Raw genomic sequence first — 21,801 nt, 5'->3', positions numbered from 1 at the left:
TAGGGAGCTGCTATACAGAAGGAAACGGAAGTTCAATATAGTACAGTGGTTAGGGTGGCATGACAGTTGTTCGAAGAAAAAAGTGTTGCGCTTTTTAGCCCAATGAATTGAGACACTTCAATAAACATGTTTTATTAACACAAATGGAAAGCATTAAAAATGAATGATTACTAAAATACTACAGTTAACTAATTTATTGAGCACCTACTTTTCAGCTAAGTATTTTACAATGTTAACTCATTTAATTTTCTCAACAACTTTCCAGGCTACTTATTTAATTATTATTTTAACAGATGAGGAGATTGAAATTCAGAGGCCATTGAAATGAAGGACCTTGCCAAAGTTCCCACAACTAGTATGTATCAAATTTAGAATTGAATCCCACATTCCATTTCCAAGGCCATGGCCTTTCCTCTAAGAATGGTGTTATTACACACATATATACACACATACACACATATATATATACATATGTAATATATATACAGGTACACAGTTCTTCAGTATAATGTGTTATTTTTCATTTCTGGGTCGTTTCTAATGCATCTGTGTGTGGCACTAGAAGAAACATGAAGAATATGCCAAAGCTGAAGTTATTTAAGAGATTAAAATGGATAATTGTTTCAATATGGAGTGCGTTACACACACAGGATGAAAACCTTTATTTAATTTGCATTGTTATAAAATACCATACTTAAAAGTCAATTTACAGGCTTTGTCAGCAGGCACATTCAACATACAAGAAACTTCTTTTTAAAATACATGTAAGACTTTTTAGCACAAAAGGGACTATTTTGACCATCAGTGAAGGGATGTCAGACAGCCAACTTCACAATGGAAGGATGCTAGCATTGTTGTCTTTGGATAATTCACATTCTGTGAAGCAAAAACATCTTCATGTTAAATGAGGGCTGGCTTTTAACTACTACCACCTTGTACAAATGCTGAGGAAAGACAGAAAAATTTATTCAAACCATCTGTAAATAAGGCAAGCCCAGGGAACGTGTGACAAACCTGTACGGTTTGAAATATGTAATATATTCTATTTGAAAACAAAAAGCTATTTCAAGATGCTGCACTCAAGTGGGACTTGCCACAAATGAACCTCAACCCTCTCAATTTTTCCCCCTGAGGGGTTTCAATGTCTTCTGAAATAATGTACAACTATATGGCTGCTAATCACAGCACTCTAGGCTCCAGCAAAAATGATGCCTTCATAAGCATGTTCAAGAGAAGAAGGGAAAAATTCCATTAATTTATGAAAGCAGGTATTTATATAGTTTAGCACATAGCATTTACCAGGCAAAAGATGGAAGGGGGAAAATACATACCTTTGAGATTTTTTTTCTAAAACTGGTATAGTTTCAATACTTTGTATAATTAACCATTAACTGGTTTGTAAACAGACAAAATATTTAATTTTTCTTGGTCTTCTTTCTTTTCCTTCCAATTATATTACACTCAGTTCATCTACAGTAATAAAATATCTATAAATTTCCTGTTCCAGTTCATCGACAGTAATAAAATATCTATAAATTTCCTGCTCCATACATAAAAATTACTTTTACTTTTCAAGAGATTTTTTTTTTCACTAAATATCAACTACAGTAAACTCAATAGCACCAGACACTTTTGAAAACAGTATATGTAAATACATTTAATTTTATTATTTTCATAGTTATTGTCTGAAAAGAGAGAAGATTCCTATTATGCTGGTCACCTAGTTTATCTAGTTTTGGACAAAAAAAATGGAATATCTCAGAAGCTAATTAGAATGCCAAAATTGCAATATCCATAATAATGCAAGTATGAAATACATATCTAGTTAAATATTGCAAAGTTATAATGGTTTTAGCTCAGTCATTTCTTATTCATATAACATTACACTATTTATAATGCCCCTAATCAATAAACATAAAAGTAAAAAATGTATTCATTCTTTAAACACTGGCTGTGTACTATGGTGAAGGAACTTTTACGTTCTGAGACCAAAGGGGTCACAAAGACAAGGGCTTAGGGAATGGTTTACGGTTTATACTTTAAGACATGGAAGGATTCCATTTTAAGACACTCATACTTCATAAAGCTAACTATGTTATCAGTCCGTGGCAGACTGTATTTTGCAAAGATGCCCATAACAATATCTTCCATCCACAATGCTCTTCTGGGATGAGAAGTTGCCATCCCCCCCATCGAGAGAAGGAGTTTAGTTCTAAGTTCCTGAATCTGGGTGGACCCTGTGACTGCTCTGACCATAGAATGTGGCAGAAGTGAGACTGTGCCCGTTCTGAGTGTAGCTCTTAACTGGCCTGGCAACTTCCTTTCCCTGCCACGTAAGAAGTGCCACTCCGCTGAGATCGCCATGTTATGAGAAGCCTGGGCTGTGGTGGAGAGCCCCTGGAGGATAAGACTCCATGAGGAGACAGAGAGGTCACGGAGCACTGAAACGTCAGGCATGTAAGTGAAGAAACTCACTTCAAAGTTGATCTCACAGCCCCAAAGACCAGAGGAAGCCATGTGGGTTGCGATGAATCGCCCAGGTGAATCCTTCCAGAATTCCTGACTCATGGAATTGTGAGTAAAACAAAATGGTTTTAGGTGATTACGTTTTAGTGTAATTTGTAGGCAGCAATAGAAACAGGAACTTAGGGACTATGCTAGAAATTCAGCTAAATAAAATTGATATGTTCCTTGCCTGGCGGAGGAGACAATCAAATATGCAATGATAATGCAGTATTCACAAAGCTCCATGACAGCAGATATCCAAGGCACGGTGGGAACACATAGAATTGGCTCCGATCTCAGAGCTGGGACATCAGGGAAAGATTCTAATGAGAGCATCTGCCATTTAATCTTGGATCTAAAGGATATGTAAGTGTTAGCTCCAAAAAAGAGAGGGGATAATGGTGTCCCAGGAAGATGAGAAGGCAAGTGGTAAGACCTCAAAGTGGGTGAGAGTGAGGCAGGAGATAGACGGGCCCCCAGCTGATGTCCCCTGTGGACAGACACACCAAGATGAAGCTGAGCCCTTCCCAGATGAGAGATAAAGAGACCATATAGTCCTCATTCTCCAAGTCAAGGAGACCTTCTCGACTACACAGACACAAAAAGGCTCCTTGAAGGACAAAAATGGAGGGGGGCGCCACCCCGTAGTAAGTGATGTCAACCTACCCACAGGCCTCTTCGCTGGAATCCATCTTGGCTAAGAGATGCGTACGCACACATGGGAGGACCCTGAAATAAATCAAATACTGACTCAGAGCCAGGCAAAGCAAGATGATTGGCCAAAGGAAACCCGGAAGAAATGCCCCATGTAAGAGATTCAAACTACCACGAGGGTGCAACTCTCTCTCTGAGCCTGCCTGTGTGTGCCCATTCACACGTACTCTTTTTCCCCCTAATAAACACTTTACTTGTTTCACTACTTTCCGTGTCTTTGTGGAAATTTACTTGTCACTGGCCTTGCCATTGGCCACTGGTCCCTGGCGGTCTAGTGGCTAGGATTCAGCATTCTCACCACTGCGGCCTGACTTCAGTCCCGGGGAACCAAAATCCTCTTCAAGCCGCTGCAGGCTGAGGCCACCCAAGAGCAAGAGCACTGGTCATTCCAGGAACTGGAAGAAACTTTGAGTGAAGGCAACAGGAATAGTGAGGAGGGGAGTGGCAATGGGTAGGCAAAGGAAGGCATGCAGTGGTCAGGTCACAAAGGGCCTTGATTGCTCCATTAAGGAATCTTGCCTTTGTTCTAAGGGAAATGAGAAGTCATTGAGAGATTTTTAAGCAATGGAGAGACTTGATCAGTGTTGCATTTTAGGAAAATGCCTCTGCAGCAAGAAGATTAGATTAGATTGAAGAAAGGGCAAGGCTAAAGGCAACAAAGATCACTTATGGACCATTACAGTAATACAGGCAAGAGAATATGGCTGTAGGAAGTGGGGAAGTGCCTTTATGGCTGGAGATACATGTATTGCTCTGAGTGATATTCAAGCAGTAAAAATCTGCAGGAACAGGTACTTGGATATAAAGGGCTGATTCTCTAGAATGAAATCTGTAGAGAAATACCTGTCTATCTTTAATGAGCACATCATTAGGGGAGTGGCAGGGTGATGAGAAACAGAAGTCATCCACTGACGGCGTAGGCATCCAAATAGGTTAAAGGTTTGAGAAGAGGCTTGACTCAAAGACTTAGAGATGGGAATTACAGCATTATATATAGTATCAAAAAGGTAGACATGACTTAAATGACCAATATTAAGGAACTGTTTAAATAAATTACAGTATACATTTGTTTAACGTGAGTATATCAACTGTAACTGGCATGGAAAAGTTCAGTGAAAAAAAATACCTTATAAAATTATATTGGCATATCACAAATTCAAAGCAGTGTGAGTACATGTAGAGAAGGAGAACGGAAAAGCTCTTTACTGAGTTCTTAATGGTGACAATTTCTGACAACATAGATCATTGGTACTTTTGTATTTTCATTTTGTTTATCTGTGTTTTCAAAAATTTCTATGGTAAACATGTAGAATATACCTTCAGCATAAAAGAGCAGTAATAGTTTTTTGTTTAATGGGCTTTCATCTACTTCGTATTAGTGTCCAGTGTTATTAATATTGTACCTTCAGGGCTTCCCTGATGGCGCAGTGGTGGAGAGTCCGCCTGCCGATGCCGGGGACGCGGGTTCTGTGACCCGGTCCGGGAAGATCCCACATGCCGTGGAGCGGCTGGGCCCGTGAGCCATGGCCGCTGAGCCTGCGCGTCCGGAGCCTGTGCTCCGCAACGGGAGAGGCCACAACAGTGAGAGGCCCGCGTACCAAAAAAAAAAAAAAAAAAAAGAAAATTGTACCTTCATAGACTGAAAGTCATATCTTTTAAAAAAAGGCTGAATGTAGTCAAAGAGGATTTTGAGTGCAGATACCCAATGCATTTCCCAATTATACCTGTTCACTTTGAGTTCACCTCCGCCAAAACAGCAGGAAGTCAACTCCTCTAGTATCAGATTCCATGTATCAGATACTTACTGAAGAAGGCTTTGTGGAACTCAATGACCTGAGTCAGACTTGAGCTCTGCTCTCAAAGAGCTTTTAATTTAAATAGGGAAACAGATGCAAACAGCCAATGCTAATGCAACATGAAAACCTGATTAGTGTGGTAGCAGAGCTGTGAACAGACCATTGTAAAGAGTAAAGAGAAAGATTCGGTGATTTTGGCCAGGCAACAAGAAGAAAGTTGCACAGGTGGTGCATTTAAACAGGACTTGGAAAAATGAGAAGTGTTCACCAGGCAATCAAAGAAACAGCATGTACCAAGACACATGTGCTTAGTGAGGGCACTAAGGATTTTGGTGACAGTCATGAAAGGCAAGGGCCTGCCCCTCCTGCTAGCCCTCTGTGGGCCGGAGAGTGGCATTGCTGACTGGTTGTTGGTGAGTTTAAGACAACAGGGAATTTCAAACAGACTAATTAGAAAAGAGGGTGTGTGGAAGGGCTGGGAGGGAAGAGGTAAGTAAAGGAAAAAGGATTGTAAAAGGCTTTGAATACTGGGCTAAACAGTAAGAGCTGACTGTGAATGGGGAGTAACATTACCAGACCCGGGGCGGGGGGGGGGGGGGGGCGGCGTCAAGTAAGATAATGTGGAGAGTGGACACAAAAGGGGAGAGAGAAGAAAAGTGGTGATCAGGTCAAGGATGTAGCAATATTTCAAGAGACAGGGACTGAGGGCCTGCCCTGGGAGTCTAGGAATGGAAACATAGGAACAAAATCAAGAGATATTTTGGAGTTAGAAAAGAAGGGACTTGGTGAATAACTTAGTTTGGGGAATGGAAGGAAGATAACAGAAGAAATCAAACTATAAGATAATTACACTGATTTCAAAATCACAATTTTTTGTGATTTTTTTTTTTGCCTATTCCCTTGGTTCTTTTATTTTTAATATGTTGGTCAAATAAATAAGGATTAATGATTCTAAACAAGATAGCCAATAAAGGAGGAAAAGGAACAAGTTTGAAAGGTCAAGTGCAAAGAAAAAGAATTTGATTTCAGACGTGTAGTCTGAGATGTCCAAGTGAAAATATCATGGTAGCACTCAAGAAAAAGGGCTGGGCTGGCGAAATCAATGCGAAAGCCATCAGAATATAAGTAATACTTGAACCAAGTGTAAGGATGACAGCATAAGGGTGAGGACAGAAGGGAACTGATATTTGTTGAATACTTACCCTGCTTTAGATAGTTTATATACATGATTTCATTTAATTCTCACAAGAAATCAGAAAATTGTTATCACTGCAGAAAGCATAAGTGTAATAAAGGCGGAGAAGCCTTTAGACTGACGATTAAGAGCTTACCTTCCGAAGCCTGATGGAAGCAAAATGGTATAAGCCAGCATACAGAGGGCTGAGGTGTGAAAATGAATTAGGAAGGTAGAAGTGATTAAAGAATCCTACAGAGTAGGAGAGAAAAAGAGGATATAACTGGAAGGGGAGGCTAAGGAAAGTTTAATAAGTAGTAAGGTATATACACTACCATGTGTAAAATAGATAGCTAGTGGGAACGTGCTATAAAGCACAGGAAGCTCAGCTCGGTGCTCTGTGATGACCTAGGTGGGTGGCATGAGGGGGTGGGGGGAAGGAGGTCCAAGAGGGAGGGCATATATGTAAACATATAGCTGATTCACTGCATTGTACAGCAGAAACCAACACAACACTGTAAAGCAATTATACTCCAATAAAAAAAAAAAGCAGTAGGGTTAACAGTGAAGGGAAAGGATTGAATGAAGAGAAAGAGGCTGAAAAGTCAAGACAAATAAGCTGCTTTTTGATCGTGATCAAGAAAGGTGAAGAGGATGACATAAGGAACACAAAAGAAGAGCTGGCCAGGAAGAAGATACTGGGTGTACCACTTGTAACACAGAGGAGGATGGTGAGGAAATAGGTAATTTGAAAGAATGAGAAAAGAATGTTGAGGTATTTCAGAGCTAACAGCCTCTATTAGCGTCTCATTTTCTCCTAATAAGAGTGGCAGAGATGCTTGTGACCTTAATAGGGAAAAGAATCTTCATGAAGTTCCATGGGTTAATAATACTAAAGTTAAATGTCTGGCAATCCAACTTCCCCCTTGTCACACAGAAGAAAATTTAACTACTTCCTTCATTTTAGAGAGTATATGAGTTAAAATTGGCAATAACCTCTTACTCATAGAATAGTTAATAAGCACTGCAAATTCTATTTTAACCTACAGAATTAAAGCAGCAAAAACCAGAATTGGTTATTCATTCAAGAATATTGAAGGAGATCTTCTGGGGTAAATAATATACTCAGTTTCAAATGATATTAGGAATACAGAAAGTAATATATATGTAATGTGTCAAGGGCAATAAAATAGTACAAACAAGATCATCAATAGTGAGAGAAGGGCTGACATGATGCAGCAATAGCTTTTATGTGGTGGAAATGCCAAGTGAAGGATTTGCAAAACAAAAATGTACTGGTTAGGGCTTCCCTGGTGGCGCAGTGGTTGAGAATCCGCCTGCCGATGCAGGGGACACGGGTTCGTGCCCCGGTCTGGGAAGATCCCACATGCCGCGGAGCAGCTGGGCCCGTGAGCCCTGGCCGCTGAGCCTGCGCGTCCGGAGCCTGTGCTCCGCAACGGGAGAGGCCACAACAGTGAGAGGCCTGCGTACCGCAAAAAAAAAAAAAAAAAAAAAAAAAAAAAAAAAAGTACTGGTTAGCAGTGCTGAACATATAGGTTAAAGAAAGTCTAAGACACAAACATACACTACTAAGTAGCTTGGACAAAAGGACTGCAACCTAACATTCAATCAAAATAAAGGTACTTGAGTCAACACAAAATGAATATAACAAATTCACGCTTCTGTAACATTACAGCTATGAAAGAACAAGTCATTCTGCAGACTTAATTTTAAAAGACAGGAGAGGGACTTCCCTGGTGGTCCAGTGGTAAACAATCCGCCTTCCAATGCAGGGGATGAGGGCTTGATCCCTGGTCGGGAAACTAGGATCCCACATGCCTCAGGGCAACTAAGCCTGTGCGCCACAACTACTGAGCTCGTGCGCCTCAACTAGAGAGCCTGTGTGCCGCAAACTACAGAGCCCACATGCCCTGGAGCCCACGCACCACAACTAGAGAAGAGAAAACCCGCACATCACAACTAGAGGGAAGCCTGCACGCTGCAAGGAAGACCCTACGCAGCCAAAAAAAAAAAAAAAAAAAAAAATTAAAAAAATAAAAGGAGAAAAATCTATTCTTCACAGACTAAAGAAGTGACATGCCCATGCATAAAGAAAACTAAAATACAAAATCACCCATCATCAATAAAATGTTACAAGATTAGCAACCCATATATTTACTACACGATCTCCACGTGTTTATGAATGCAATTATCATAAGTGGGTGAGAATTAAGGCGCATTATTTTATGGTTGCAAGTTCACTGGGATCAATTAATCTAATGTTCTGATCAACAATATTACTTGATATGCTAATTACCAAGGCATACTGTGTGATGATACTGGAAGAAAGCCCCATGTGACCTGAAAATTACTGCATGTAATAGCATTCTGTAAATGCCACGTAGGAGTGGAAATTATCTGATAAAGACTGGTAACAACGTACCTCCTGTCAGGTTGGTGCTGCATGTGGCCAATCTCCTCTGGGCAATCCTGCAACATGGGCTGGAGTTCTTCCTGTGGAGAGGGGGTCAGAGTGGCAGTGGACTGATGGCTGTAAGACACGGCAGCTGGAGAAGAAGCAGCTCCCCGCACAGGGGGAGTGGGGCCTCGTTCATCTTCCTCCTCTTCTAGTTCACCTTGTTGCAAATACATCCTGGCTGGCGGCACGGGACATGGCATTTCTTGGTCATAGCTAAAACAAGTTATAAGGACACTTAGATTGACTTCAGGTTATTCAAATAAACTATTTGTATAGTTAGTGAAATATCAACTTTGAATTGCTTTTGAAATCTGAATCTTCTGGCCATGTTAAGAAGGTATTGTTTAAAAAAAAAAAGTTCACTGTCATAAATGTGTGTGAATTGCTATGTATAACATTTTTTTCTCTGAGGGATTACAATTTAATTGGCTCATTACAGGCTCTGAGAAGTCATGCAATAAAGAAATCTATTTAACATAGTTTAATTTAGTAAACCCCAAAAGTGTTTGATATATTCTATCCCTCCAACTCAACATGATCTCTAAAGGATGACTCAAGGACGGTCTTGCAAATAATCCAAAGATCATATGCTAACCTCTGTGAAAAATTACTCTTGAAAATCCCTTCAGAGGGAGGTACTTTGGAGATCAAGTTATTAGTCCAATACAACCCACTTTTCCTCTAAAATTATAATAGATCACGATTTCTTCAGTTGAGCACAAAATAAAGTACATAGTACTTTATAAAGTACATGGCTTGCATTTAGGATGCTGAATGAAAAACACAATAAATAAAATAATCAATAAACAATAAAATGTCCCCTTCTACTCCTCTGCTAGGGCTGTGTGGAAGCTCTAAATGGATCTGGGGAACATTCATGACTTTCTCTTTTACCTCAGGGCATAAGGTTATTAATTAGAATGGAAGTAACTTAATGCATTATATAAATTGTGTTCATGTTACCCCTCTCTCTTGTTCATTCTCCACCACCTGCCTTGTTTACCAGAACTCAGGAAAGTTGATGCTCATATAACATGATTTCTTTGTATCTTCTTTTACTGAACTAATCCTACCATCTTCCTCTTGGACACTTTTTCCTGTGTTTCCTAGGTATCCTGTATTCATCCTGACATTTCTCTCTCTCTTCTACCTCAAACTGTTCCCCAGTTCATTTCTATTCTACTTCTAAAAATATCTCTAAAATCTATTCCTTTTCCTCCATCCTCACATTGCTTCCAAAATTACTATACTATAATATGCATCACTCTCTGGTTACTCACCTGCTTTAAAGTAATAAATGGCTCTTTAATTGCCTAGAGGATAAAATGCGAGGACCTAAAAACAAGGCATTCAAGTACCTGTATAATCTGGCTTACACCTGCCTTCCCAGCTTCCTCTCACTCTCTACCATGTGTTTCATATCAGTTCTCATGTTAGTCCACATCACTCTGTGGTCTCAATGTCCAAAAATCCCCTCCTCTTGATTGAGAAGCTTCTCATTTGTTAAGCTCAAAAACAGAAACAGCAAATCAAGAAAGCTTCATTCTTCCCAGTTAGAATCAGCCTTTCTTTTGGGGGCACAGTTGCATCCCTTGTTTTTTTTTTTTTTGTTGTTAAACTATATCGACTTATTTCATTTTATTCCTATTTTTGGTGGACTGAAGTAGTAATGAATGTTGTTAATATAGCCTAGGAAATGAATTTTTAAAAATACAGCCAATCCTGGTTATTTGCACACTCCATGTTTGCAGATTCACTACTTGCTAAAAAAAAAAGTTGTAACCCAAAGTCAATACCCACAGCACTTTTGTGGTCATGCATGGACATGTGCAGAGAAGCAAAAAAATTTGAGTCACCTGATGCATACATTCCTAGCTGAGGTCAAACAAGACAACACTCCACCTTCTTGTTTCAGCTCCTTTTCATGGCCTGTAGTGCCATGTTGTTCTCTCTCTCTCTCTTTTTTTTTTTCTTTATGCTGGTGAGTTCCCTGTTTAAAATGACCCCCAAGTGTAGTGCTTTAGGGCTGTCTAGGGTTCCCAAGGGCAAGAAGGCTGTGATGTGCCTTAATGGAGAAAATATGTGTATTAGATAAGCCTTGTTCAGGAATGACTTACAGTGACGTTGGCTGTGAATTCAATGTTAATGAATCAACAATACATATTAAATAGGGTGTCTTTAAACAAAAACACACATAAAACAAGGTTATGTATGGATGGACTGACAAAAATGTTGTGACCAGAGGCTTGCAGGAACCTAACCCTGCATTTCTCCTAGGAGCAATGGCGCAGTGCTCGCTAATTCAGTGATTGGAAAATTAAAGTACAGAGACTTTGTTTCCTGGCATAGTTGGAACTGTAAAACTGTGTTTTGTTTTGTTTTGTTTTTTTGTGGAGAATGAAAGAACAATGTCTTCATTTCTATAATAGTCATTAAAAAGACTGTATTTTCAGGTCGATTTGTATTTTTTGTGTGAATTCTCCATTGATCACACTAGTGAAGCTGCTGTTTTGTTTTGCTGGGCGGAGCCATGTCCAGTTCTACAAAATCTGGAGTGAGGAAGCAGCACGCTAACTTCCTAATTGCTGTCGTGTGGATTATTTACACTTGTTAAATCCTTGAGAGAGACAATTCAGTAAGTTTAAATTTCGACAGTTTTCAGCAGAATGTGATAACATCTAAGAACAAACAGTTCTCAGGAGACTGTGGCTGTGATATAAATCCATACAATTATTTGACGAAAATTTAGAGATGTGCAACAGAAGTTCTGCTATTTGAAAAATACAAAATCATATACAGTGAGCGATATATATGTGATCTCATATAAATTCATATATATTCATGATCATATATGTAAACTATGTGTATACGATGTAAAATATTTGTAAATATAAATATGTAAACTATGTGTGTGTATAGATGTAAGTGTGCGTGTGTGTGTGTGTGCATATGTGTGTATTCATGATTCATGATTCTTAGTTCCAAAAGAAGCTTCCAAGATGCAAATTCCTTTTTTTGGCAACATTGAGGAGGGTTTTTAAGTTGTGCTGAGCTATCAATAGCTCAGAGACAAATGTTTTATTCAGAGACAGATGTTCATGGACCCTAGGAGTCAGTCTCCCTTGGTGATCGAGTTTAACAATTACTTAACATGGGTTTAAGGAATCATATTATTCCACTTGCCCCTGTTCTAAAATCCCTCTTACCTTTCATCTACGGAAATACTGTACTCTTCACTAGTGCTCTGAGGAGGAGGATGCACTGGGGGAGGAGGAAGCAGGTCTGCCCAGTTCATGCCACCTTGTTTTGGTACCTTGGGTGTCCGTGCCCCTTTCTTGTGCCCTTGACTCCCTTGAAAAGAAATAAAATGCAAGTCCTTTACTTTTGGACTTTAAATCTTTTCTATTATCCACAGGTTAATTATTTTCTGTAAATATGATCTTATGATTCATATATAGAGATAAACACACTCTTCCTCATTAATTTTAAACAGCACTTTGTACGATAGAAGACATAGAATATTGCCAAGTTTAACTGCAAAATAAATAGGGGAAAAGCAATAAAATCATAAATGAATTTTATAAGTCATATCATTAATAGTGATCTTCTTACAGCAATTAATTGCATTATGGATTATCATCTAAAACAAATGAGCTGAAGACGTATTTTCTGAATTGCCTTTCTATTATTTAATTGCTGGAACCTAAAATACAATATGGTACAGATGTGATCTATTACATTTCCACTGTTGCATTAAATCACTGAGTATATAGAATTTGTACTTGTCCACTGAAGTGTTTTAGGCTCAATGAAATTACTCGTTTTTGTCAGAAAGGCAGGTGCAGATGAAAATAATTGCTGGAAGAACTAATATATCTAACAACAAAAGAAGCAGAAAAATGATTTTTAAAAAGGAACAGAAATGTTTTTAGCCATTGTTTCTATAAAATTATGGCTTAGGGTGAAATAATGTTGCTTGAACATTCTTAGAAGTTCAGAATAGCTCCATTATTCAAGTTCCGCAATGTTCTGCTATTAGATTTGGCATATTCTTTAAACATAGGTAGCTGCACATTTTGGTATATTCATTCTAAAATAACTTTAGGTCAAAAGATATTTGGGGATAAAATGGTCTTTATCCTCCTCCTCCAATATGACACATTTTAGATTCTTATGTAAATTATAGACAATGAGTCTATAATTATTTTTCTCATATGATCTCTTAAATTCAGTGAATTGTCTTGATCTTTTTTTTTAACCTTTCTGAAACAGCTCCAAGTTACATGGTACATGAAACCAAGTCTGAGTATATTCAGTGAGCCTTATTTTTTTTAAGTCACTTGGAAATTTTCAAATGGCAGTGTTTGTTAAGCCAGATGTTCTTGCACTGGTATGTTACTGCACCAAGTGTGGGCTGAAGGACATGCTGCTATTCATAAATTATGATGGTCAGGCTTCTGCTTATGTGTCTCCATTCTCTCCTCCTCCACTCAGTTGTGCTGTATTGGAATGGCTGTGCATGTATTGTGGAGTTGACTATCCCCAGTGCCTTCCACTTGATTTCCTGGCATACATCTACTGTAACAACTCCATCTGTCCTGAAAGGCCTAACATCACAAATCTCTGCTACACTTAATTTAATTGCTTCATTCTCTCCTCTAATTACCATCAGATTTCACATCTCTGTATCTTTTTACCACATATGTATCTAAGCTGAGGGATGAAGAAAGTCAATTGAATATTAACAACCTAGAATCATTTTTTTTCCATTAAGACATGTTTTTCTCTTTAAGTGGCTAAGAATTCAAAGAAGAAATGGCATGAGATATCAATATGAAAATATTTTATATACTTTTCCCAAGAGTACATCCTTGAAATTTTTCTCTTAATTTAGAGTTTACTTACTTTGAAAAAGAAAAAAAAAGTTGTTTGATAAGATTTGATTGTTAAAAAAAAATCAAACCATATATAGTAGAACAAGAGTAGATATAGAAAGGTATAGGAGCTATTTCTAAGATCCTTAATTCAAATAGAAACAATTTCAATCAGTGACAAAACACAGCCTAGAAAATGCCAAATCAGCATGCCTTAGTCAAGGGAAGATGGTAAAATGCAAATACCATATCCATTACAGAAGAGAGTTAGAGACCTTTGGCTAAAAGCACCTACCAACAACTTTAATCCAGTTGCTAGGAAGTAATATCTCTACCCTCTCCTGGAGAAACAAACTAGAGTCAAGATCAACTGGTTTTGTTCTCATTGTGGTATGACTTGCTGTGGTGCCACATTTTAGTTCTAATAATGACCCGTCTTTAATTAGAAAAGCAGGACTTAAGTACCAGCAAGCTCACATCTGCAACCCCTATCAGGAAAACAGCTGGCAAACAGCTGCAACAGCATGAAGGCCACAGGGAAGAGGCTTCAATGTGGCTTCTGAGGCACTTAAAGACTGAAGTTGGGAAGTTGCTTTACGAGGTTTTAGAGCAAGAACTGAGTGAGGGATAGTATAGAGATTATAAACTGAGGCAGGTTCCAACTGTACCTAAATCTCATGATATTATCGCTTAGGTTTTTGATTCTGCTCAAGTGTACTCAAATTTTATATGCTTTAATAGTCTTCCTTCAGATGGTAACATATTTAGCAGATTAACTATATGTGCAACATTTTAAAGTTATATTTTTGCTGAGATGGAAAAGTTTCAACTGCCTTTAAAGATTAAGTCATGCTTCTGGCTTTAATAAAGGTTTTTAACAAGGAGGAAAATAGGAGCCTCAATCTCTGTTACCAAATAGAACATAAAAAATGGTAGCAGAGGGAGATCAGCTTGGTTTTTTGTGACCACCTAGAGGGGTGGGATAGGGAGGGTAGGAGGGAGATGCAAGAGGGAGGAGATATGGGGGTATATGTATTTGCATAGCTGATTCACTTTGTTATACAGCAGAAACTAACACACCATTGTAAAGCAATTATACTCCAATAAAGATATTTAAAAAAAATGGTTTAGTGAGTGAACAGTCCCTCAAATTGCAGAGACAAGACCCATCCCTGGAAGATTCAAATCATATAAAGTGATTAGACATGTCATATACACATATCAGATCATTAGCATTCAAGTTGTAATCTTGAAATGTACCATCCTTTTAAAGGAGATATTGGCTTTCTCCCTGGTTTCCCTTACTTACCAGATGTACTACTGCCCCGGTCTGAACTATTGTAGGATCCTCCTGTATTCTGGTCATATGATTGATTGTACGGGATAGTTGGAGGAATTGTGTCATTCGCTCGATAATCTAGACATTTCAGATGGGAAAAAATTAAACATTTATTTTGGTGCCTCAATCATTTACCAACGATTAAGCTTTCAAACTATCATGTTGATCACCTGCTAAGATGTACATAAGTGTTCAGAATGAAAGGTCAAGAAAAAATAAAAATCTTTAAACATGTCTCCTTTAAGATTTATAAAATACAAACTCATTGCATCATCTTCTACACATGAACCAGAATGAATCCTACCAGGGACTATTTCTTCTTTTAAAATACTTATAAATTAGCTAAGGCAGAAATCAGATTTGCTTGACTTCTTATCTTTAAAAATATAGTAACAAAATAATTTTAATAACAAGAAATCGGGAAAATGTCATGTGTGTGAATCATTTAAAAAATAAAATAATAAAATAAAACATAAAACTGAAACTTGTCAGGAAGATTATATCTAATAAAAAATATATCCATGTTAAGAAGATGAAGTATCTCAGTCTCCCACAAATGCTTCTGCTTACGTAGGCAGAGGTGAAAATCCAAATGATAAACTTACCACTGGAATGTACTGAGTAATAATCTGTCAGGCTAGTTGCATTCCAGTGTCTTTATTATAGTTTGATGTACCAAGTCTGTTTATAAGCAGTATAAACAATAAATCAGAGCTCTGAAATACTTGTACAGAGGACTGTCAGACCTTTCCAAAGTCCACAATAAAGCCATATACTATACAGGAATAATATAACAATAGTTTGAATTCCCACTGTAAACTTTACAATTACCGAAACTCTCCTATTCATCTTTGTCAGCCTTTGTCATGAACTCATATATTATGCTAAGTGAAATAAGTCACACAGAGAAAGACAAATATTGTATGATATCACTTACATGTGGAATCTAAAAAATACAACAAGCTAGTGAATATAACAGAAAAGAAGCAGACTCACAGATATAGAGAAAAAACTAGTGGTTACCAGTGGGTAGAGGGGCAATATAAGGGTAGGGCACTAACAGTTACAAACTATTATTTATAAAATAAGCTACAAGGACGTACTGTACAACACAAGGAAAATAGCCAGTATTTTATAATAACTATAAATGGAGTGTAACCTTTCAAAATTGTGAATGACTATATTGTACACCTGTAATTTATAGAATAGGGTACATCAACTATACTTTGAGAAAAAAATGGTTAATAAAATAAATATTTATTGAATTGGGTTATTATACCAATCAAATGTTTCCTTAAACTGGGAAAATAAAAAGCAAGATAACTGTATTATTAAATTAAAATGTGTAACACTAGCTTAAATGAAATGTTTGTCTTAAGTTATCTTTTTGCAGTCTCCAACTGTAATAAGTTGTTCCCAACTCAAACCTAAAAAAAAAAAGATATCTGTGTTTCCAATTATCTGTAATTAAATGTATTCTTTACCTGGACACCCATACACAATTGCCCTGACCTATTCAAATCGGAGCAATCCCTTTATTTCCAGAGGTTTAACTTTACAAATCATGTTATTAAAGCAGTAGTCTGAAGGACTACAAAGAAATCAAATATCTATCTCTTCCAACTCACCCATATTGTAACGGAGAAACATTCCCTTCAGGCCATAAAATATTATTCTGCTGCAACAAGCTAACGCTAAGAATTTATTTTAGGTTCTATCGTGACAGACTTCAAATCAGGTTACCCAAAGAAATCTAGGTTCTGAAATCATACATTGCAGCAGTCTTAGTAACCACATGAGGTAGGAGAAATATAACAAATGGAACCACTTCTCCAGTTCAAGTTTAATTTAATTATTTTTCTTCAGTTGGATAAAAAAAGCCATTCGTTTATATGACCATGTAGAAGCAATTATCTTCCATTCTCGAGTGGAAAGAATGGGAGAGTCTATTTATTTAAAATGTGAGGTATTGTGATGGTTGTACATCTGCCTTATGAATAAAAGATTGTCTGTCCTGAGCAATCCCTCACCTACGATTAAATTTAAATTAATCTCAAACCATTTGAAAATACTTATATATTATTACAAAATCAATATTCCAAGGTTATTGTTGTGCTAATTAAGTTTTTGACACTGGAAATTTTGAAACCAAAGAAATAAGAAAACCTTAGTGACCAAAGAAAGATTTCACACGCTAGTTCCAGACAAGCTTCGGCATGTAGTGCTGAAGGGTTAAGGACGCCAATACAGAAAAGGATGGGAATAAAGGCAAGGCTCTTCACCTTTGTTCAGTTTGTTTTGCTCCATGATGTTATACTGAATTGGTGCCACTTCTTGTTTCTGCTGTCCGGACGGTTTCCAGTGCTTCTCGCTGGAGTCCCCACTGCCATTGTTCATGCTGTTGCTGAGGTTTGACTGGATGAGCTGGGTGGTGGCATAAGGGGTGGGCTGCCCTGATGGATTGACAAAACGCCCATCCTTCAGATTTGGGCTATTGAAGGTTTTCATCTCATTGATTTTGTTACTAAGGTCCACATCACCATAAACAGTTGACTCAGGGAGCATCAGATTTGTTTGTTTGTTATCCAGTTGGTTGTTATAATTTGCTATACAATCAGCTATGTGCAATGGAGAGGAAAAGGAAAAAGTCATTCTGCATGGTTATTCGTTTTAAATTTCCTTGTAAGTAGCTTTGTGAGTCACAGTAAAACTGTTCTATAAAGTATAAATGGGCTTGAATATAATGAATAAAAAGGACCAAATATTCTTATGTCCTTTCTAAAGAACATAGTCAAATGTTCTTTCTAAAGAAAAAGTGAGTGAATAAGAGAGGACACGTAATTTATATGGAGCCTAAATAATTCTAAACCTCTGCTAGTGTTACACAGTTTATAAATAATGCATCCGATTTAAATAATTTTCCTTTAACAACCCCTTTAATGGGGAATTGCACTAAAATAATATATATATGAATATCTTTATGTGTCAACTTAAAATTTTCTAGTCTGGAGTTACTGAACTATTTGAAGTTACTAGTTAAGCTTATAGGTTAAGAATCCAGACCAAAAAAAAAAACAACAACAAAAAAGAACCCTCTGCCCTCAGATCAAAGAACTTGAGATTTCAATATTTTATAAAATAACTCTACTCAAAAAACATAAGGAACAGAGGTAAAGTGACAGTAAATAGTACTCAGGAGAATTTTATTAGTTCTTTCCCTTAGTCATGCAGGATAATCATTATCAGGAAAATATGTTATATAATCATTTTTCATGGTTTTATAATGACACCTCAAGAAGTATAAAATGACAATAATGATGGCAAAATGAATCATAGTAGCCAGGGCAATTTATCAAATAACACCTGAAATAATACCTATAGGTCTAATATTTCCATTTCACTCTAATTTTCCCTTTCCTTAAATATTTGAGAGTGAAATAACTAATATACATATAGGAAATATTCAAAGCCTGTAGCTGAAAATATTCAAACAGCAGGGAGAACTAAAATCATCATTTAAAATTAAAACATTTTTAAAATAAAAAAATAGTCAAGTTATAATAGTAAAAATACCACTATTTTAATTCATAGTGGCTGCAACATTAACAGGTCCCCTCGAGGATTAGTTTTCAACTGGATATCCTAAAAAATGATAAATTAACACGGTCACTACTAAAGATGCAAAAATGAATATAGTTTTAAGAAAAATCTGCAACTTCTCTATCCTACTGAATTCAACTACCCTACATTTTAACAACAAATGATCAGGAATCAGGAGTATTTGATCAAGCTGGCTTTTAGTAATTCTTATTTCTAATTTCTAGGTATTAAGTTTTATATAATAGTGGTTAAACAGTATTTTTAATGGCAATATGGTTTTGGCAATCTCGTTTTTCTTTGCCAATCTTTCCATATGAGTAACATGCGATAGAACTCTCTCAGATGATGGACATGCTCTATTCTGCATTGTCTAATATGATAGCCACTAGCCAAATGTGGCTAGTGCAAATGAGGAACTGTATTTTAAATGGTACTTTATTAAATTTAAATTTAAATAGCCACCTGAAGCCAGAGGCTCATATTAGACAACACAGCTCTACATATTAATTTAAATGGATATTGTCATTTTTTCTTTTATTGGGCTCAGCATAATCTTTCTTTTACTTGTAATTATGTGAGCACTTCTTCGCCTAGACAACTAGAATATGGACCTCTAGAGAACATGGACTTGGTCACATGGATATATCATTTCCATATCCATATTCAATGGAGACTATGATTTGTTCTTTATGGTGCATCACACTTTTTACTTAAATACCATATTCTATTTCCCTTTTCCTTAACTCCATTTTACTTCTATAGTCATGTATTTTGATTCTTTATGATTCTTTTTATATTTCCTATATTGTGAATGAATGTTAAAAGGTTTGTTGTAGAATTATTTGTAATTTTCTGTTTTTTCCTTTGCATATTGCATATTCTACATTCAAATTTTACTGTCATATTTTAGCATGAGATTTTAAAAAGCAATTTATCACACATATTTCTGAACCAAAAAGACACAATACAAAATTAGTATTAGTATACACACCTGCAAGAGATATATATTTCTTGTATTTTAGGATTTACTAGTATACTATAAAAATCTAATTTTGAAATTCAGTTAGCTTCCATTTAAAATTATTTATTACCACCATAAAATTATTATTATTATTGTTGCTGCTATTAAAAAGTTGGTTCACTCAAACTATAGATCTGTGGATCTTTTGATCTGCTTTATTCTTAAAATCTTTAAAATCAATACTATAAATAACTACAATTAAAATTATAATTACATACATTCTTATGAAGATGAATACTCATATAATTTCATTTTTCCTTATTTGCTATCTATTCTAGAATTTATATTCTCCATTCTCCCTTTGCACACCGAGAAACTTTTTTGGGTGGAGGGTGAGGTGTGGAGATATAGGGATGGAGAAAATATTTGAATCAGGCTAGTTTGCTAAACAATGGTTACTATTTCATGAAAATGTTGATTAAATTTCCTTTTCAGTTTAAGGAGAAGAAAACGGAAGTTATCTCCTCATGGCTTGTTCCTAACAAGGCCAAGCTTGCCTATCAAGCTGTCTCTGTGCCTCTAACCTGGGCGGCTATACGTGGTCAGGTTACTGTCGCTGTTTCCATTGCCTGCTGTGCAGCAGTTGATGGAGCAGTCATTGTGATTGTTCCCAGTATTAGGCCACGTGTCTGCCAGCCATGGCTGCGTGGCAGGTTCACTGATGTTGAGAAGTCCTGGCCTAAAGAAAAAAATATGTATAAAAGCAAGTTTTATATAAGTAGCAAATGATATTTCCTACTCAGAATTCCAGAAAATTCTTCATCTCACTATTCTCACAAATAATTTGGTCAACTATGCTGAAAGATATAATAATTCCTTTTATTTTACAGACAAGGCAACTATAATGTACTGTTCTGAGGCACGCCTCAGCCATTATGTTGTAAACAGTGAGACAAATATTGTACCATTTGTAATGCTCTACTCCGCCTTCAGTCACAGTGGCTAAAAATCAAACATGGAATCTAAAAAATGTGGATACTCATATTTTGTAATGTTTTAGTAGCGTAAAGAATATTCTCGTTAAGACAGTTTGCATTTCTTAATTTTTGACCCATTAAAAAATAATGATCCTTCTCACAACTTCATTAAAAAATGGAACAAGCTTCTTTACTGAGATAAAGGATGCTGCACAGTAAGCACATTTGCATATTTTTCTTCAAAACCATGTTTCAGAGATAGTGAGTTTGGGGCTCTGTGACATTTTGCAGAGACCCTCATCAGTGTTTCAGTGCACAGTTCTGTAAGCTTGTCAACATTTTCTGATGGTGACAATGTAGGATGCCATAAGTCCTATAGAAACAAAGGAAAGCTACTGAATTAAATCTGGTAAAACGATGTCCACTGTAAGAAATATTAGCGTTCATGGTTTTTTTTTTTTTTGCACGACAGATGTTAATCCTCTTTCACTGTGCATTGGGAATGCAAAGTACATCAGCAGTTATTAAAGGCAGCCCTGGACCACCAGCGCCAGAGACACAGACTGAAGTCCAGGAATGGAAATCCTGAGGTCCTTTTCGAATACTGACTCCATTTGATAATCCAGCAAAAGAGGTGATGATGCATGATGTACTGTCAGATCCAAAATAAACAGACTGGCACTACAGAGTCTGAAAAGATTTTCTTCATGGTTTCATTTTCTTTGCTAAAGTGCAATAACCACACTTTCATTTATCTGGGAAGCAAAAACCTGACATTTCACTCACCATGGTTCCTATGCTGGCATACAGAGAGTCAAGCGAGGAAACTTGCTATGCAAATGATGGCTATTTGAGGAATAATTCACTTCAAATGAAAAATATGGATTTATAAGTTATATATCTGTATACGTATATATGTGTGTATACATATATCTGTAATAAAAATGAATGTTTATGCTTTGTTTACAATGTGTGAGGCATTGTTCTGACCTTTATATGTATTAACTCATTTAATCCTTCTAATAATCTACAGAGTAGTTACTATTATTATTCAGATTTTAAAGATTAGGAAACTGAGGGCTTCCCTGGTGGCACAGTGGTTGCGAGTCCGCCTGCCGATGCAGGGGACGCGGGTTCGTGCCCCGGTCCGGGAAGATCCCACATGCCACGGAGCGGCTGGGCCCGTGAGCCATGGCCGCTGAGCCTGCGCGTCCGGAGCCTGTGCTCCGCAACAGGAGAGACCACAACAGTGAGAGGCCCGCGTACCGCAAAAAAAAAAAAAAAAAAAAAAAAGATTAGGAAACTGATATACCTGAGAAAGGTTAAGAAACTTGTGCATGGGTACACAAAGTGAGTGACTGGCGGAGCTGGTATTCAAATCC

General features: G+C 37.0%; 1 protein-coding gene across 15 annotated transcripts in view; it reads right to left on the bottom strand.

Moving 5' to 3' along the window:
- The window catches only part of ROBO1 (roundabout guidance receptor 1), a 1,123,100-nt gene that overhangs the window by 29,804 nt on the left and 1,071,495 nt on the right, over positions 1-21,801 (bottom strand). For 6 of the 15 annotated variants that reach the window (XM_067034889.1, XM_067034892.1, XM_067034891.1 and 3 more), the window contains 6 exons: positions 20,027-20,181; positions 17,164-17,499; positions 14,852-14,959; positions 11,875-12,019; positions 8,633-8,881; positions 3,172-3,234 (listed from right to left, as the gene is read on the bottom strand). In XM_067034889.1, the coding sequence (XP_066890990.1) occupies positions 3,172-3,234; positions 8,633-8,881; positions 11,875-12,019; positions 14,852-14,959; positions 17,164-17,499; positions 20,027-20,181 (1,056 nt within the window). The remainder of the gene's footprint in view (positions 1-3,171; positions 3,235-8,632; positions 8,882-11,874; positions 12,020-14,851; positions 14,960-17,163; positions 17,500-20,026; positions 20,182-21,801) is intronic. The other 9 variants (XM_067034895.1, XM_067034896.1, XM_067034894.1 and 6 more) reach the window with 3 other exon arrangements.

The sequence above is a fragment of the Kogia breviceps genome, chromosome 5 (assembly GCF_026419965.1).
Source record: "Kogia breviceps isolate mKogBre1 chromosome 5, mKogBre1 haplotype 1, whole genome shotgun sequence".
Taxonomy (NCBI): Eukaryota; Metazoa; Chordata; class Mammalia; order Artiodactyla; family Physeteridae; genus Kogia; species Kogia breviceps.
Note: the sequence above shows the minus strand (reverse complement) of the source record. Positions and strands in the feature narration are given on the sequence as shown.